The following is a 16,465-nucleotide window of genomic DNA, read 5'->3' as shown; positions in this document are numbered from 1 at the left end:
AAAAGATATGCGGCACGGTGTGAAAGAAAACAAACATCTATGGAAATAGTCCAAGATGTCAGAACACTCAATTTCCCAAAATTACTTTCGGCAGCGGGCCCCTCCCCCTCTACTAAATAGCTGTGTTCCTTTGCTCCTACCTCTCGCAGCAGCTGGTTGACAGCTTGCCCTGACGGAGCTGTAGGATGCTGTTGATCACAGCCTTTGCATTTGGCTGTTTTTTTCATATCAGCGTGAACCAACAAGCTGAAGAACATCCCACCCTCTCCTAAATATGTGGTGTAGTGCTGGTTGACTACATCTGCTTTAAGGTGACTGCAGAGCTGCTGCGTTGAGACAGCTAGCCACTGTAGCAACGCAACGAATTATGAAATATATGAACAGCAATTTCAAGAGGAAGTTAATATAGCAACGCCTCGTCAGAGAAACAGCGATGTGTATTGCTTGATTAGATAATGAACATATTTCCTCGCCTGTCGTGTCTCTTATCTTTCTCTATTCGGCTATCTGATTACTTTTCCTTTAATTTAGCATTATCTCAAAGCTAACATCAGGATGAAGAAGTACTGTGCTTTCATGTCATCTGTAGATTGAATCATGTTTTCAGGTGTGAACACCTTCAGAAATGCTATTTTAACTTGATTTATTTTTTCTGTTGTCCCACAGGTGACTGATGGCGGGGTCAAAGATGTCTGTACCTCTGGCACTGCTTGTGGTCCTCTCTGTGCTGCTGACAGGAGCAGCACAATCTGAGCCTGAGATGGACCCCTACAAAATCTTAGGGGTAACAAGGAGTGCAAGCCAGGCTGAGATCAAGAAGGTCTACAAGCGCCTTGCTAAAGAATGGTAAGTAAATGTCATAGTTTACTCAAATGTTTTGAGTTCTTGCCTTTCTAGTTCAGTTAATTCACACACAATAGGGCTGGGATGATATGCCAATAGTAATAATAATAATAGTTTTATTATTTGTATAGCACTTTTAAAAACATAGTTTACAAAGTGCTTTTACAAGCATTCATCACAAAATAATAAAACACAATCAAACAAACAAATAATGAGCACAATAAAGTAAAAACAAAAAGCACAGCTTAAATTAAGACTGACAGAGAGAGACAGTGTAAAAGGACATGAGGTGAAAAGGTTCTTTCCATAGTTTATAGTACTTAATAGGAACCCAGACAATACAAGAACCATGCAGCCTAAAGAGAGACCATGAGGACCAGACATAAAAAACATAAAATCAGCAAGAATAGGAAACGCAATAAAAAAAATAAAAATAAATAAATAAATAAATAAAAAAGAGATGAAAGCAGAAATCAGGTCAGAAAATATAAAAAGATGAAATGAACAGTGATGATGAAATTACAAAATAATAAAAAATAAGTGGCGGTGATAAAATACATGAATAAACATGAGCAATTAAATTTACCGATTGACCAATACATTCTGTTACGATATTTGGGTGTGGACACAATTTAAATTGCGATTGTTAGATATTTCTGAATTTTCCAATTTTTGATTTGCTCTTTAAACAGTGGCCTAAGTGGATCGGACATCTCAACTCTTTTCCAACTCAGCTTATAAACAAAGATTAAGATAAAGGATTTTAATTTGAAAAAAAGAATCTTTAAACAAAACATTTTTGAACAAAAAATCCAGATACTCCATTATATCGATTTTTTCTCCTACCTCCGATAAGTACAGTGAGTCAAGGATTTCTCAGTGACTGGATTTGTGGAAAGGGTGGCCCCAAAGAAGGTATCTAAACAAAGTGGCAACAAACAAGATACAACAACAACAGAGGGACACAACAAACACATGGCAGACAATCTCAGTATTGTGGTTGCATATGATTGGTTGATGCACCGATATAATAAGTAAATAATCATGCATTCTCGGGATTTGCGATTTCAGTTTTTCATGAAGCTCTAGATGGGGTTGACATTTTCAACTCATTGCCAAGCTCTTTCCATATTGGTGGCCCCCTGCATGTATGTTTTTTTCCCCCCAGTGATTTGTTTTTATTCCTGGTGTCATGGATGTGCATCGGTAGGAAGATGTGGATGATCTCAGACAGTTTGTGTTTTGTTTTGTTTTGTGCACAGTCTAGTACATTTCACAGGCATTCTGAAAATAATTGTACTCAGTTAACCTCAGAAGATTGTCAAGTCTAAAAAGTATTTGAAGGGAGGATTGAGCTCAGACCATCTTATGGCACGTCTGACTTTCATTTGGAGAATCTCATGTTTTTTTAGGTCAGTTGGAAATGTGTTACACCGAGTAATATTGCAGTAATGTAGATGAGGTTCAGATTAAGTTTTGTATTGGGTGGAGGGGCAGAGAGTGGGAGAACATATTTTGATATTTTTTTTGTAAAATATCTTCAATATGGCATTTGAAATCAAGGAATTTATCAATGACAATCCCTGAAAACTTTGTTGAGCAAACTCTTGGAATATAATGTCCATTTAATTGGGGAGTGATTTGCTTTGTGTCAGCTTTTTGTGGGCACAGAAGACAATAGGATTTGTTTTGCTGATATTTAAAGAAAGTTTATTGGAACCTAAATCAATTACCTGTCTCCAAAAGCTCATCATTCATGATTTTTTCATCCAAATTCTTGTGGGAAAGAAATAAGCTTGTGTCATCAGCAAATAATATTTTGTTGTACAGACAAGGAATTAAAAGGATAAAGAGAAGTGGTCCTAATATGGAGCCCTGTGGAACCCCATGATTGATGCGTCTGTTCTTCTTTTCAAGGCATCCTGACAAAAACAAGAATCCAGGTGCTGAGGATATGTTCATCAAGATCACCAAGTCTTATGAGGTCAGTCATTGTTATAAAGACACTAGTGAATGTACTGAAAGGCTTGTGTGTATTCTTGGTGCTTTATAATGAGTGAATGTGATGTTAAATTCCACCATCATGGTATTAATCAGATCTGTCATCTTTCTTTTTATGTATAATTTTAAATGTAGATCCTGTCCAATGAAGAAAAACGGGCAAATTACGATCGTTATGGGCAAACTGACGACACCCAACCGTACGGCAGCAGCCGCTACGGTCCTCGCCATGACAGCTTTTATTTTGATGAGTCCTTCTTCAATTTTCCCTTCAATAGCAAGAACCATAGGGACTATACAGACAGCAGGTACATTTTGCACTTCAATCAGTACGTCAGTGACGTGGTGCCTGACAGCTACAAGAGGCCGTACTTGATAAAGATCACCTCTGACTGGTGCTTCAGCTGCATTCACATTGAGCCTGTCTGGAAAGAGGTGGTGCAGGAGATGGAGAGTTTAGGTTTGGAATGAGTTTAATACAAAGTTATCCTTCTTTAAAAAATTCAGGGAAAGTGAAAGAGGCTGATGTGTGTTTGTGGATACTCTGTCTCTGTAGGTGTTGGAATAGGTGTGGTGGATGTTGGCTATGAGAGACGACTGGCAAATCATCTTGGTGCCCATCGTACCCCATCAATTCTTGGAGTCATTAATGGCAAAGTGACGTTTTTCCATTACGCTGTGGCAAAAGAGCACCTGAGGGAATTTGTTGAAGACCTCCTTCCTCAGCGACTTGTAGATCGGGTAAATATTTGCTCTGCCTGAACTCTGGGTTTAAAGTGTATGAGGGAAAGGACAAAAGTTACATTGTTTTACTTGCAAATTTGAAAACAAAAAAAATAGTGATTGCAATGAAAATAAGCATTAAAATGATATACTTGTAGCAGTGACAATGTTTTTTTGTATGTTACAGGTTACCGACAAGAATGACCTGCAGTTCCTGAATAGCTGGCATGAGCTGAACAAGCCACACGTACTGTTGTTCGACCAAGCTCCTGTCGTTCCCTTGCTGTACAAAGTAGGCTCTTTTAATGTAGTATGCATGTCATGTGCTACTTAGAGTTGTTTCAACACCAGGACTAAATGTCAGTAATTCTTCTCTGCCTCTCTCACAGCTGACAGCTTTTGCTTACAAGGACTACTTAGAGTTTGGCTATGTGGATCAGGGCCTGTCAGAAACCGCCAATCTGCAGAAACAGTTTAATATCAACACTTACGCTCCAACCATGCTGGTCTTCAAAGAGAGCATTGACAAGCCAGCTGACATCATACAGGTAAATCATAGGAGAGAAGAAAGTGTGTCCACTCTGTAAGAAATGACTGTGACTATGTTAGATACAGCACTGTGAAAAATGTCACCATAAATTAACGTTAAATACTAACAGCCCTGCTGCTATTTTACTATTGTTTTTCAGCAAAGTAATTTTTGTTGCAGTAGCATTTTATAACTGTGAGTGAGGAGGGAACACAGTGGATATGAGACCCTGCTGAACATTGCAATGCAACACTAAGGCAGAGGCTGTCTGTGCTTCACATGGCACGGACTGGCTGCCTGTGCTTCATATGGCACGGACTGGCTGCCTGTGCTTCACATTGCACGGAAGGTGTACATAAGGTTTTTTGAGTGTATTGGTTGATTTTGAAATGGAGAAAAAGAAACTAAGGATGTGGTCACTCTGGCCTGACGATCCTTTTAAACAATAGTGGGGTGTTGGAGGGCTGTGTCTGACTGAAACGTCGCAACATAAACCAAAAAGTCTCTAAAGTTGTTGCAGTGTTCTCTTCGTCTTGTTGTGCTGACTCTGATGAGATTGCACTCCGCGCTGGCATGCGTGGTTCGGATTGGTCCGTGAGTCCCTTGTCTCCCTTGCTTTGCACCGTCATGCCCATGGTCCCACCTCGTCCTTCCCCACTACCCCTCTCACATCAGCTAGCTGCTCAGCTACTGAAGCGTCATGGAGCCAGAGAAGACCGAAACCCGAAAGCTGTTACTGTGACCCTCCACAGGGAAGGGAAGAAAATTAAAAAGTTTTGAGGAAAAGGCTGAAGCAAGGAAGAATTATGAGCGATACAGGTGCCAACAGAGACTGAATATTGGAGAAATGTACGACCGGTGGAAAAAGCTGCAGAGGGATTTGGGACTGGAGACTGACGCTGAGACAGCTGAGTTTCTGTTGAACAGGTAATAGCGTTGTTTACCACAGTGGGAGATGTCAGCTGAATAACTCTGGTCAGTCTGTGCGTATACTGGCTAATGACTGAACGCTGCTGGTCGGAACAGGTTGGCTCTGTCTATAGATTTTAGCATAAGTTAGCCACACATCTTTAGCTTTGTAAACTGACCTGGTGAAGACACACTGAGAAAGGTAAAGCCTCGCCCACAGTCGGCTCTGCTCTGATCAGCTGACAGTGGCAACGCCAGACCTGCTTCGCCGACTAATTCATGGTTTTGATCGCGCTGGTCTAACTGAAAAAACTACCACTGTGTGTTACAAGGAGGATAACTGTCTTGTTTGTTACATTTTCTGCCGACCAGCTACTTGCTCTGTCGGAGGGGGCGTGTTGTTAGGAGGCGAAGAAGGGCCATACGAGCTGGGGGGCGGGATCTTGGAACACGGAGGGGAGGGGTGAGTGAGGCTGGGTTTTTCAAATGTGTCTCATCAGCCAAACTGGGTTTCAGATCGTAGACCATAGCTTTAAGACTGGTTCATATTGGAGTAGTGTGACCGCTGGCTGTACTCTTCAGAGTGGGAATGGTGCTATAGGTGCCGATTGTGCCGAAGTACAGCACGAATGGCCAGTGTGACCACACACTTAGTTTTGTTTTGTTTTTCCGTTCAACTTCAAAACACCACTACTGGGGCAGGTATTTAAATGAAGCACAGACAGCCAGTCCGTGCCATGGAGCAGGGTCTCATGTCCTCTGTGTTCCCTCCTCCTCACTCACGGTTACAAAACGCCATCACAACACAAATTACTTTTCCGTAAAATACTGACAGCAGGGTTGTCTGTATTTCACTGTTCTTTCACATTTATAAACTATCATCATCCAGTTACACAGTATTATACTGTTAAAAATAAATTACAGTACATGCACTGTCAAACAGCTGCAATTTACCAGCCATCTCTGCTGTGAATTTTTTTGCAGTGCACGGTTTATTGATTTTTTTTTATTGATTTTTACAGATGCAACCTTTAATGTATTAGAAATATCATCCATCTTTCTTTCTTTTTTTATGGTTCTACCTCTACAGGCTAAAGGAATGAAAAAGCAAATAGTTGATGAGTTCATGTCAAACAACAAGTTCCTCCTTGCTCCACGGCTCGTCAATCAGAAACTCTTTGATGAGCTTTGTCCTGTCAAACAGTTCCATAGACGCAGGAAGTAAGAGAATCTATCAGCTCCCTTTAATTTGTTTAAACTGGATTACAGAATCATTTTGGACCTCACTGCAACATTCTTGTTGTCTCCTCAGATACTGCGTCCTGCTGATCACAGGTGATGAAGAGACCTTCTCTTTTGGGAACCAGGCCTTTCTCTCATTTGCTTCTACCAATACTAAGGAGGTTATTAGATTTGCTTATGTGTACCAGCGGCTACAACAACCACTCTGTGACATCCTTGTGCAGAATAAGGAGAGTGTACAGTTGCATCCACAGGTAAACTTCCACTGTGAAATATACAAAACACAACAGGTTAGAAAATGAGTTTTCATCTCCTCATCAGAGATGAATGAAGTGCCAGCCAAAATAAGATAGGGACTAGAGCTGAAATGATTCCTCGAATAATTCGAGGTACTCGATTACAAAAACTGATTGCGGAATTGTCTCCGCCTCGAGGACTCATTTAATTTTAAAAAAGATCAAAGAGTGGCATTTCAAATAGAGCTGACGCCATATTTAGAGAGTTTTCAGACCCCTCAAGTTACCTCTTTGTCAAAATCGCAACTAGCAACAAATCTAGCTTCTTTTCTGGAGTTTCGAGACTGATATGAAAGCATGTATTGATCTGCATCAGCTGCTTGTATCTCATATCTCAACAGATCGCACTGAACTTGGAATTTATCACCCAAAGTCACTTGATTTTACACTTGCTTGAAACAAATTTTCATTTGAAAAATAACTGCTCTTTAACTTAACAAAAATGTGTTTTATTCGATTACTAGATTAATCGATGGGATTTTCAGTAGAATACTCAAATACTTAAATATTTGATAGCTGCAGCCCTAATAGGGACATAATAAAGTTGGACTGAATGAATCCTGGAATTGTGTTGTTTGAAGCTTGTTTTCCTTTTCCTCAGGTGGTGATCCTGGAGAGGCGTAACACTGCAGGGAAGGCCTTATTTAAGCCAGTGACTGCCTGGAATGGTAGTGAGGAAGATAAGCAGCGTCTGTCAGAGGAGCTGGAGCGACTTCAGAAGGACCCGTCAATCCTCATCCATGATGCCATGCTGCCTGAGCTCAACAATGAGTTTGCCTCAGTATGTCCTCTTATTGTTGTGATGGTTCTGAGCTTCTAAATAATACCTGCTTGTCCAACTACAACTTACAATCCTATTTTTAGATGTTTGTAATCAGATGGATCTATGCTTCCTACGATTACCTCTCTGAAGTTGTCGATGATATTCTCCATAACAACTGGTAGGTTAAATCCTTCAAAATCATCACATTATTTTACACTGTGTGACAAATCCTGCTGTGAAAGAATTTGAAGCATGTTGCACTGAGACAACTTTGATGATTTGCAGGCGTGAGATGATGCCTCTGCTGTCTCTGATCTTCTCTGCCTTGTTCATCTTGTTTGGAACAGTGGTCATTCAGGCTTTCAGGTTGGATACTTTTAAATATGTGCTTCACAATGATGTAAAAGTGTTGTATTATTAAATGTGGAAAAGATTCAATAAACCCCAATTATAATCATTTAATTTAACTATTTTCCATTTAAAAAAATAAAAAACACAACTAATCTTTTTAATTTTTCAGCGACTCCAGTGAGGATAAGCAGACTAAGCCAAAGGCAAAAGATGAATCAAAAGCAGAAAATGGGTCACCAGGCGCCGGTAGTTCCTCAAGGTAAGAATAATCTTATAATACTCATATTTGATCGTATGAAGGATTTGTTATTCTGTCCCTGAGCTCTTTTCCTCTTCCTTTCCTTATCATTTTAGTCGCGCTCCCAAGAAGAATTTTGTTGAGGTGACTGAGCTGACAGATATCACTTATATGAGCAACCTGGTGAAGCTGAGGCCAGGACACATGAACATAGTGCTGGTGCTCACTGATGCTTCAAAAAACATCCTACTTAGCAAGTTTGCCAAAGAGGTCTACTCCTTCACAGGGTGAGATAAACACAAACTTTCATCATGAGGAATAACTAGAATATGTTCTGTGTATTCTCGTGTAGCATACCTGTTTAATATGGTTTTACTCTCCCCCAGGAGCCTGACGCTGCACTTTTCCTTCCTGAATATTGACAAGCACAGCGAGTGGATGAACACACTGCTGGAATATGCCCAGGACCCCATACAGATTGATGCAGATGAGGATGATGGAGGAAACCACAAAAAAGACTACACCGGCTTTGTGCTGGCACTTAACGGCCACAAGAAGTACCTGTGTCTGTTTAAGCCAGTCTACACAGGGGAGGACCCTGACAACAAGTCATCAGAGGATGAAGGAGGGACTTCAGGGGGGAGGGTGAGATCAAGTTCCAGGGATGACCACCCGACACGGAAATCCAACAGGTCGCGCAGCACGTCCACCCTGCAGATCCACCATAAGCTGGATCGCCTGGGGTTGTGGATGGAACGGCTCATGGAGGGCACTTTGCCGCGTTACTACATCCCTGCCTGGCCTGGACTAGACAAGATCGCCCCCAGTAAATAGAAGGAGGAGGGTTCTACAGCACTTTAAGTATTGTCTCGCTGGAATGGCTCCCCTCCTGTTCTGCTGAAGCTAGACTACAACTGCCTTTTTGCACTGAAGATGTTAATAGTGAAAGATATCTGTGAAAGCTGGGTTGATATGACATATTAAACTTTGAGGAACTACTGTCAGACGGATCTGTTCGCATATCCTGTTACACCTGCATGCTGTTTTGAACTTTCATATTTATTTAAGCTAATGCTGCTACAGCCTTGTAAAAAGAAAACAGAAGCACTGTGGCTAACCGTACTTTCCTGCAGTCATCAACTTCAGTCAGAAAGCAGGATTAAAAGATTTTTGAAATGAACACAGGATACTAATACTGTGAATAGAGATGCATGTCTCTAAACTTCAATGTTAATGCCTTTTTATGTCTTACCAGGGTGTGTGGTTGGACTAAAAGATCGTTCTTTTATCAAAAAAACAGTTCAGGTTGAGGTTCAACCACGAGCTAGCAATGTTTAGCAGCTTTTTTTTTAATTTAGCAACCTCATTTAGCTGGTAGCTTTATGTAGCAAATGTACAATCCTGTCTCCAAAAAGAAAACACTGTAAAAGTATCACTGTAAAATAACAATGAAATAAAATACTGGCAGTAGAAATGGCCAGTCATTTTCTAATATTTTACAGTGCATATACTGTAATTTATTATACAGTATAATGCTGTACATTGTATAACAGTGTATGAAAGTAAAATACTGGCAACCCTGCTGCCAGTATTTTACCAGTATTTTAAGACCCTGCTGTTCATTGGGATGCAGGTTACAGGCTGTCTATGCTTCATTTAAACTATTGCCCCAGTAGTGGTGTTTTAAAGTTCACTGAAAAAAAACAAAACTTATGTTTTACTCCATTTTAAAATTTGCCAACACACTGTAAAAATCATTTGGTACATGGTCCGTGCCATGTGAAGCACGGACAGCCGGTCCATTCTGTTGAACTCAGATCGCCAGTCTGGGCCATGTTGAGCACAGACAACCAGTCTGTGCCATGTGGAGCACAGACAGCCATGCCATGCCACTGAGCTCAGATAGCCAGTCTGTGCCATGTGAGGCACAGATAGCTGGTCAGTGCCATTGAGCACCGACAGCCAGTCCACGCTATTGAGCTCGGATAGCCATTCTGTGCCATGTGGAGCACAGTGTGACGTATCAATTTACAGAAGTGTCCCATTTGCATTACCTACCCATTCACAATTACAAACACCATCATAACAAAAATTACTGTGCTGTTACATAATGGTAAAATACTGGTATTTTCACAGATATTTTCACAGCCCTGTATTCATACGTAACATGATTTTACCTTTAAAATTTCCTCATAGATTTGCATTTACATCATATGGAGGTTTGTTTACTGTCCAAGAATTATGTAAACAAAAACAGAATGTAATGATATGGAGAAAAGAAAACCCAATTTCTAATTATTAAAAATAACACAAGGACAACTAATAGACCAGAAAATGTTCTTGTCAGAGAGCCTGGAGGTTATTACCGCTCAGTTTTTGTTTTTCAGTGATTCTGATGAATGATCTAGATTCTCTAAATCTTTTAATTTTTACGGTACATCTTTTTTATTTTTTTGAGGATGCTTATTTTCCAGTGTTGTCAACCTTATGATAACTTTCTTCAGAAAGTTAAGCATGGAATCAGGAATGGAGATGGCTCTCTTGAAAACAGCTGCATCTCTCAGTTTAAACCCTTTTAATATTGTTTAATACGTGTCACACATTTCAAAAGTCATCATGAAGATTAAGTGCTGTCGAAAACCTCACACTCTGTATTTCATTACATTTTGCAGTGTCAACCTTTTGGGAAACAGGGTTGGAGTAAAAATGCTGTCTACTTAATTTTCTGAATGTTATCCAAATGGCAACAAACTAACTGTTATTTTATCAAAAGGGAAATATTAGATTATGTAGACATGGCAGTGGGAACATGTTTACTGTGTGCTTGCTTAGTGTATTCATGTTTTTTTGTCAGCATTCAATGTAAGTTTGTCATTGTGTTGGTGAAGTAGCTGTAAAGTTGTACAGGCTGGATGAGATGAATGTTTCACAAGTTAAATGCAGAAGTTGTTTTAAAGTTTCATGTAAAAATAGTTCTGTTATAAGATGTTACTGTTTTTCTCCAGTAGCGCATTTATCCCTTTGTTGGTTGTAATAAAAGCAGCTGTGTTTGTTTAGTGAAATGAAAACTGCAATTTCTTTAAGTGACATCAGAACCAGAAATTTCTCTTTTTGAACAACTATAAATATTGAGCAGGCTTTAAAAGTGGTAGATTTTATTTTACTCCAGACAACCTGGCTGCAGAATTTAAGCAGGATTCTGTTTCAGTCGACAGTCAAAGTGCACGCCCAAATATTTAGTATGATAAACACACCAGTTATAATAATACTTAAGCCAGTAACACTTATGCCACAGCCACACCAAATGCAAATTGGTGAATTTAGCCACATGCAACGCCTGGATGCTGGACTATTTTACAAGCTGAGGGGCGACGGGCTTGTCAAAATCCACTGATACAAATATCTCTAAAATAAGTTGGGAATACTTTATGTGCGTGCATGTTCATCTCTCAACAAACCTCTACACTCAATCCCTGAGGGGCCTGCTGTCTCTCCCTGGTAATCCACCTCCTCAAATTTGCGTCGAAAGTTAAATATTTTCAAGTTTGACGCCCGAAACGCGCCAGACGATCCATACACACCGCAACAAATGCGCCCAACGGGCTACCTGGGGCAAATCTGCGTCCAAACGCATCTTTGCATTGACGTTGTATGTAATCTCAATGTGCGTCTTTGCATTATGGCATCCGGTGTGGCTGTGGCATTATAATAGAGTTTAACCATTTATCGTGGAATCAAAATATAGTTATGGTTGGTGTAAAAGGCTGCTTTTCAAAGCCATTTCTGCTGTGAATTTTTTTGCAGTGTTGCACCATTTATTGATTTTTACAGATGTAACATTTAATATATTAGAAATCTCACCCATCTTTCTTTCTTTATGGTTCTATCTCTACCTCTACATGCTAAAGGAATAAAAAAAGCAAATAAGTTTATGTGCAAATAACAAGTTTCTTCTCGCTCTAGAGCTCGTCAATCAGAAACTCTTTGATGAGCTTTGTCCTGTCAAACAGTTCCATAGACGCAGGAAGTAAGAGAATCTATCAGCTCCCTTTAATTTGTTTAAACTGGATTACAGAATCATTTTGGACCTCACTGCAACATTTCTGTTGTCTCCTCAGATACTGCGTCCTGCTGATCACAGGTGATGAAGAGACCTTCTCTTTTGGGAACCAGGCCTTTCTCTCATTTGCTTCTACCAATACTAAGGAGGTCATTAGATTTGCTTATGTGTACTCTGTGACATCCTTGTGCAGAATAAGGAGAGTGTACAGTTGGCTCCACAGGTAAAATTCCACTGTGAAATATTCAAAACACAACAGGTAAGAAAATGAGTTTTTATCTCCTCATCAGAGATGAATGGAGTGCCAGCCAAAATAAGATAGGATCATAATAAAGTTGGACTGGATGAATCCTGGTATCAAATCTCTGTTGAAAACCTTTTTGAGTTAGCTTCCAGTTTGGGATTGTACTGTTGTTTTGTTTGACTTGTTTTCCTTACATATTGATTTCAACAATTGTAAAGTGTCTGAGTTCTTAAAAAGCACTATATAAATAAAATGTATTATCATTATTAAGAGTGCAGCACGTTAGTGAGATAGTACAGGGTCAGGTTATGGAGGGCTTTTTCTTTTAGGTACTAAATGGACCTGGTTCAGTGCAGACTATGTTTACATTCCATCCTGCTGCTGTTAGACTTTTAAGTTTGCCCTCCTCTCCTCTCCTCTCCTCTCCTCTCCTCTCCTCTCCTCTCCTCTCCTCTCCTCTCCTCTCCTCTCCTCTCCTCTCCTCTCCTCTCCTCTCCTCTCCTCTCCTCTCCTGTTTTGTGTAAACTCAGCAGTAAGAACAAAAAAGAAGAAGTTAGACAGTATGATTTTATTAATTCAGTTAAAGTCAAACCAAACTGTTCAAGATATGTCAGCAGTGATGTCTGTCAATGACATCCTGGCTGAGGTGACATCATCAGTGGATCTGTGACATCATCTCAACGTAGCTGGCAGTAATTGTTGGGGATCTTCACAGCCTCATGCCACACACATAATGCAGCCTGGCGTTGCATCCAATGTCATTTATAGCACCTTTGATTAAGATAAGGAAAACAAATAAAGGTTGAAGAAAATTACTTCTTTTAAAAATGTTCAATTTCAATCAAATTGCAAATAACATGATTCAAATGTCAAGTAAGGTTGAATTAATTAGTCAAAAAAATACTTGAAGGCCTGTGTTTTCATGAATTTCTAAATCTGACCATTGAGCAAAAAAACAAAATAAAACTATTAGAAATTCACCTCTCCAGTTGAGCTCCATGCAGTTCTCCATGCCCCTGTAATTGCTGGGTTGAGTGGGTCCCCAAAACTTGAAGTCAGCAAATGAGGAACCATCACTCCACAGCCACACACCCTCCTGTGAAAAGAGTCAATATAGACACAAACAACACATTCATAATAAAACAGTCCAAAATGAATGAACCTGCAAATCCACCCTTCAGAATCCGTGTAAGGTTCATTCTTTCGTTATTCTGTTTCAAAACAAAATAAAAATAAAAAATAAAAAAAATGAAAAAACGGACTTGTTTTTGCATTTTTCTGTTGTAAAACCAAAACGGAAAAACGAAAAATAATTAAAGATTGTGTCAAAGTTGTTTGTGTAATATTTTGATATTAAATGTGAACATCTCGATATAAAAATTAGACAAATAACACACATTGAAGGTTTATACAGAATGTTCCTGAGCTTATATATATATATATATATATATATATATATATATATATATATATATATATATATATATATATATATATATATATATATATATATATATATATATACATATATAGTGGATCATCAGCGATCTGTTACTAATAATAAAAAAAAAAAAGCTCAGGAACATGTCTGTTTAAACCTTCAATGTGAGTTATTTGTCTCATTTTTATAGAGAGATTTTCACATTTAATATCAAAATACTACACCAACAACTTTGACACAATCTTTAATTATTTCTCATTTTTCCATTTTTAAAACCAGAACAGAAAAACTTGTTTTTTCTGATTTTCTGTTATTCCATTTTCTGTTTTGGTTTTAAAACAGAAAAACTAAAAAACAAGTCCGTTTTTTTTTTTTTTTTTAGTTTTTTGTTTAGAACAAATAACGAAAGAACGAACCATACACAGATTCTTCAGGCAGGCAATAATCCTGTTGATGAATTTGTAGTTTACCACTTACCTTAACTGCATCATAGCCTCCAACCCAAGTCTGTGGATCTCCACCAGTAAGGGTTCGGATTAGAGTTTTGAGGAAGTCATACTGCTCCTTGGAATGCACTGAGGCCAGATTACCACCAAGTTTTACACAAGAGACCTGTTGGAGAAGACAGCCAGAGAGAAGACTTAGGCGTGAAAACTAAGAGATTAAAATATCAGAAGAAGAAAATGAACTTTGTGGTTATGATGAAAGAGCACGCTGTTTTTAAAGCAAACACATAGTGGGAGTGATTCAGATGTTTCAGGAGTACCTCTGCATCAGCCCAGTCCTTGTGACTGAAGTGGAACGCGTAACAGTGGTCTCCAAACGGAGTCCATCCAGTTGGACAGGCCTTGCAGCTTTCTACATGAGTGATACGACAAGGACACATTAAAAATGTATGAGTGATTTTATTATTTTTGTCATTAAAATAAAACTTTACTTTTAGCTTAAAAAAATCAAAATAATCATTTTGACCAACTTAGAGCAAAACATTTCACAAAAAGTACTTGTTGAAAGCCTTTTAATTCTTGACTGGAGCCACAAAGTTATAGTTAGGATGTACTTTAAGTGCACTGCACTCTACCAACCTGCGTGGGCTGCCTGTGAACATAAAGAAAACGTGATTTTTTTAAATTCAGAACAGCATGTGGTCAGAAAAATGTTGTTGGAGACAATAAAATCATATAATATCAAATGTTTCAGAATTATTGATCACAAATAGAGTGTATTGAAAACTTTTATTACTATGAACTAAACTTACATTGATCCACAGTCCGGTGGTCAAGCAGACGAGTGCGATGAGATAAAAGCCTGAAGCCATCTGTGAAGAAAACAATTCAGAGTGAGAAATCACAATATGTCACCATGAGGTCAGTTTAAAACTGTTAACTGTTTTCTCCTGACAGCTCATACATGCAATCCTAAAATCAAGCCCAAGTGAAATTCTTACCTTGCAGCAGCAGCTGAATTCACTGAATTCACTGAATTCACAGACTGAAAAGTGAGCCTTTATATCCCATCCTGCTATGGGTTGACCTGAAAACCTGAAATGTGAGTTTTTCTGACAATGTTTAACTATTAAAATGATTTTTGAAAACTGTTGATACAGACCTCAGGAAAAATCCAAATCCTGCCTGAAAAAAATGTCCAAAAGTACACAAAAACGAAGTTTGAGGCTTTATTATTTATTCAAACAATCATTTTCATATTTATACTTCGCTTCTGACCCTGGGGCTAAGCTTACCACGAGTGTATGCTGTTTGCAGTTTTTGTCATTGTTTTCAGGTGTTTACACTTCATATTGGCTCAGCAAGTCTCCAGATAATCTTGTTTTTTTAACTATTTAGAAGCCAATCATTTTAGAAATCATTTAGACAGGAAAGAAAAGGAACCAGAAACAAGCAAAATGATTGCATTTTTCTTTGTTCTTTGTATCATGTTACAATTCACTTCCTTAACAACGTCACACACAAATGCCGCATAGAGTGATCAACAGTAAGTTTGGTTATTGTTTCATGGCCAGTGCCCTGTAGTTTACAGTAAAACAGGCAGCTTTAGCCCTTACGGTTTAAAGCTCTCGTCCTCAGCCAGTTGTCAGTATGCAGACTGCAGATGTTGCAATCGTTAAGATTTAAGATACAATAAAATGACAGGCTCCCACAATCCAAAAACATGCTCATCAGGTTAATTAAAAACTCTAAAGTGTCTGTAGGTGTGAACAAGAACCCTGAAAACTCAGGTTCAGGATCATTTTCTGGACTGAACAAGATAAGCGGTCCAGAAAGTGAATGAAGGAATTACAACAGGCCTAAGCAAAAGGGAAAGAGACACCCAACATATCACAGTTATAACTGTTGGCAAACCATATTTTGAGGTGTGTTTTAAAATTGGAGTATCTACGTACGGTGCTGTAAAAAATATTTGCCCACAAACAAAATTTTTCTGTTTATGCACATTTTTTCCACTCAAATGTTTCATATTATCAAACAAACTTTGATATCAGACACAAAATGACCTGAGTAAAACTGCAGTTTTTAAATGTTATCTAATAGGGGATTAAGGCCACTCTAAAACCTTAATTTTGTGTGAGAGAGCTTAAAGGCTTGAACTGATGGCTGAATGTTCTCTTTCAGGATTTTCTAGAGAGTAAAATTCATAGTTTTGTCATTTACAGCCAGTTGTCCAGGTCCTGAAGCAAATGTTCTTTTACTGAAATGCAGTGTTAGTTTTGAACCAGATGTAATGGGGCACACACTTTCCAGAAAGCTTCATTTCTGTCTCATCAATCCACAGAACATTTTTCAAGAAGTCTTGAGGATCATCAAGGT

At 38.8% G+C, this 16,465-nt stretch overlaps 2 protein-coding genes across 2 annotated transcripts; one reads left to right on the top strand and one right to left on the bottom strand.

Annotated features, from left to right (window-relative positions):
* The first annotated feature begins 110 nt into the window (after positions 1–110).
* On the top strand, positions 111–10,951 carry dnajc16 (DnaJ (Hsp40) homolog, subfamily C, member 16). The gene is made up of 15 exons (XM_074681103.1): positions 111–311; positions 667–846; positions 2,761–2,827; positions 2,980–3,304; positions 3,401–3,585; positions 3,755–3,859; positions 3,957–4,115; positions 6,096–6,226; positions 6,318–6,501; positions 7,145–7,324; positions 7,408–7,484; positions 7,592–7,672; positions 7,827–7,916; positions 8,012–8,182; positions 8,282–10,951. The coding sequence occupies exons 2-15, from the start codon at positions 674–676 to the stop codon at positions 8,727–8,729; spliced, it is 2,376 nt and encodes a 791-aa protein (XP_074537204.1). The 5' UTR covers positions 111–311; positions 667–673; the 3' UTR covers positions 8,730–10,951.
* Positions 10,952–12,908: 1,957 nt separating this feature from the next.
* Positions 12,909–14,958, bottom strand: LOC141798982 (galactose-specific lectin nattectin-like). Its single transcript, XM_074680993.1, has 6 exons — positions 14,899–14,958; positions 14,726–14,738; positions 14,407–14,498; positions 14,118–14,252; positions 13,181–13,295; positions 12,909–12,970 (listed from the first exon to the last, which is right to left on the bottom strand). Exons 1-6 carry the CDS (start codon positions 14,956–14,958, stop codon positions 12,909–12,911), a joined length of 477 nt encoding a protein of 158 aa, XP_074537094.1.
* Positions 14,959–16,465: the final 1,507 nt, after the last annotated feature.

This window comes from Halichoeres trimaculatus, unplaced genomic scaffold, assembly GCF_033239565.1.
Source record: "Halichoeres trimaculatus isolate MK-OKI-2021-1 unplaced genomic scaffold, fHalTri1.1 fHalTri1_scaffold_11, whole genome shotgun sequence".
In the NCBI taxonomy this organism is placed as follows: Eukaryota; Metazoa; Chordata; class Actinopteri; order Labriformes; family Labridae; genus Halichoeres; species Halichoeres trimaculatus.
The sequence above is the reverse complement of the archived record's forward strand: the minus strand, read 5'-3'. Positions and strand labels throughout refer to the sequence as shown.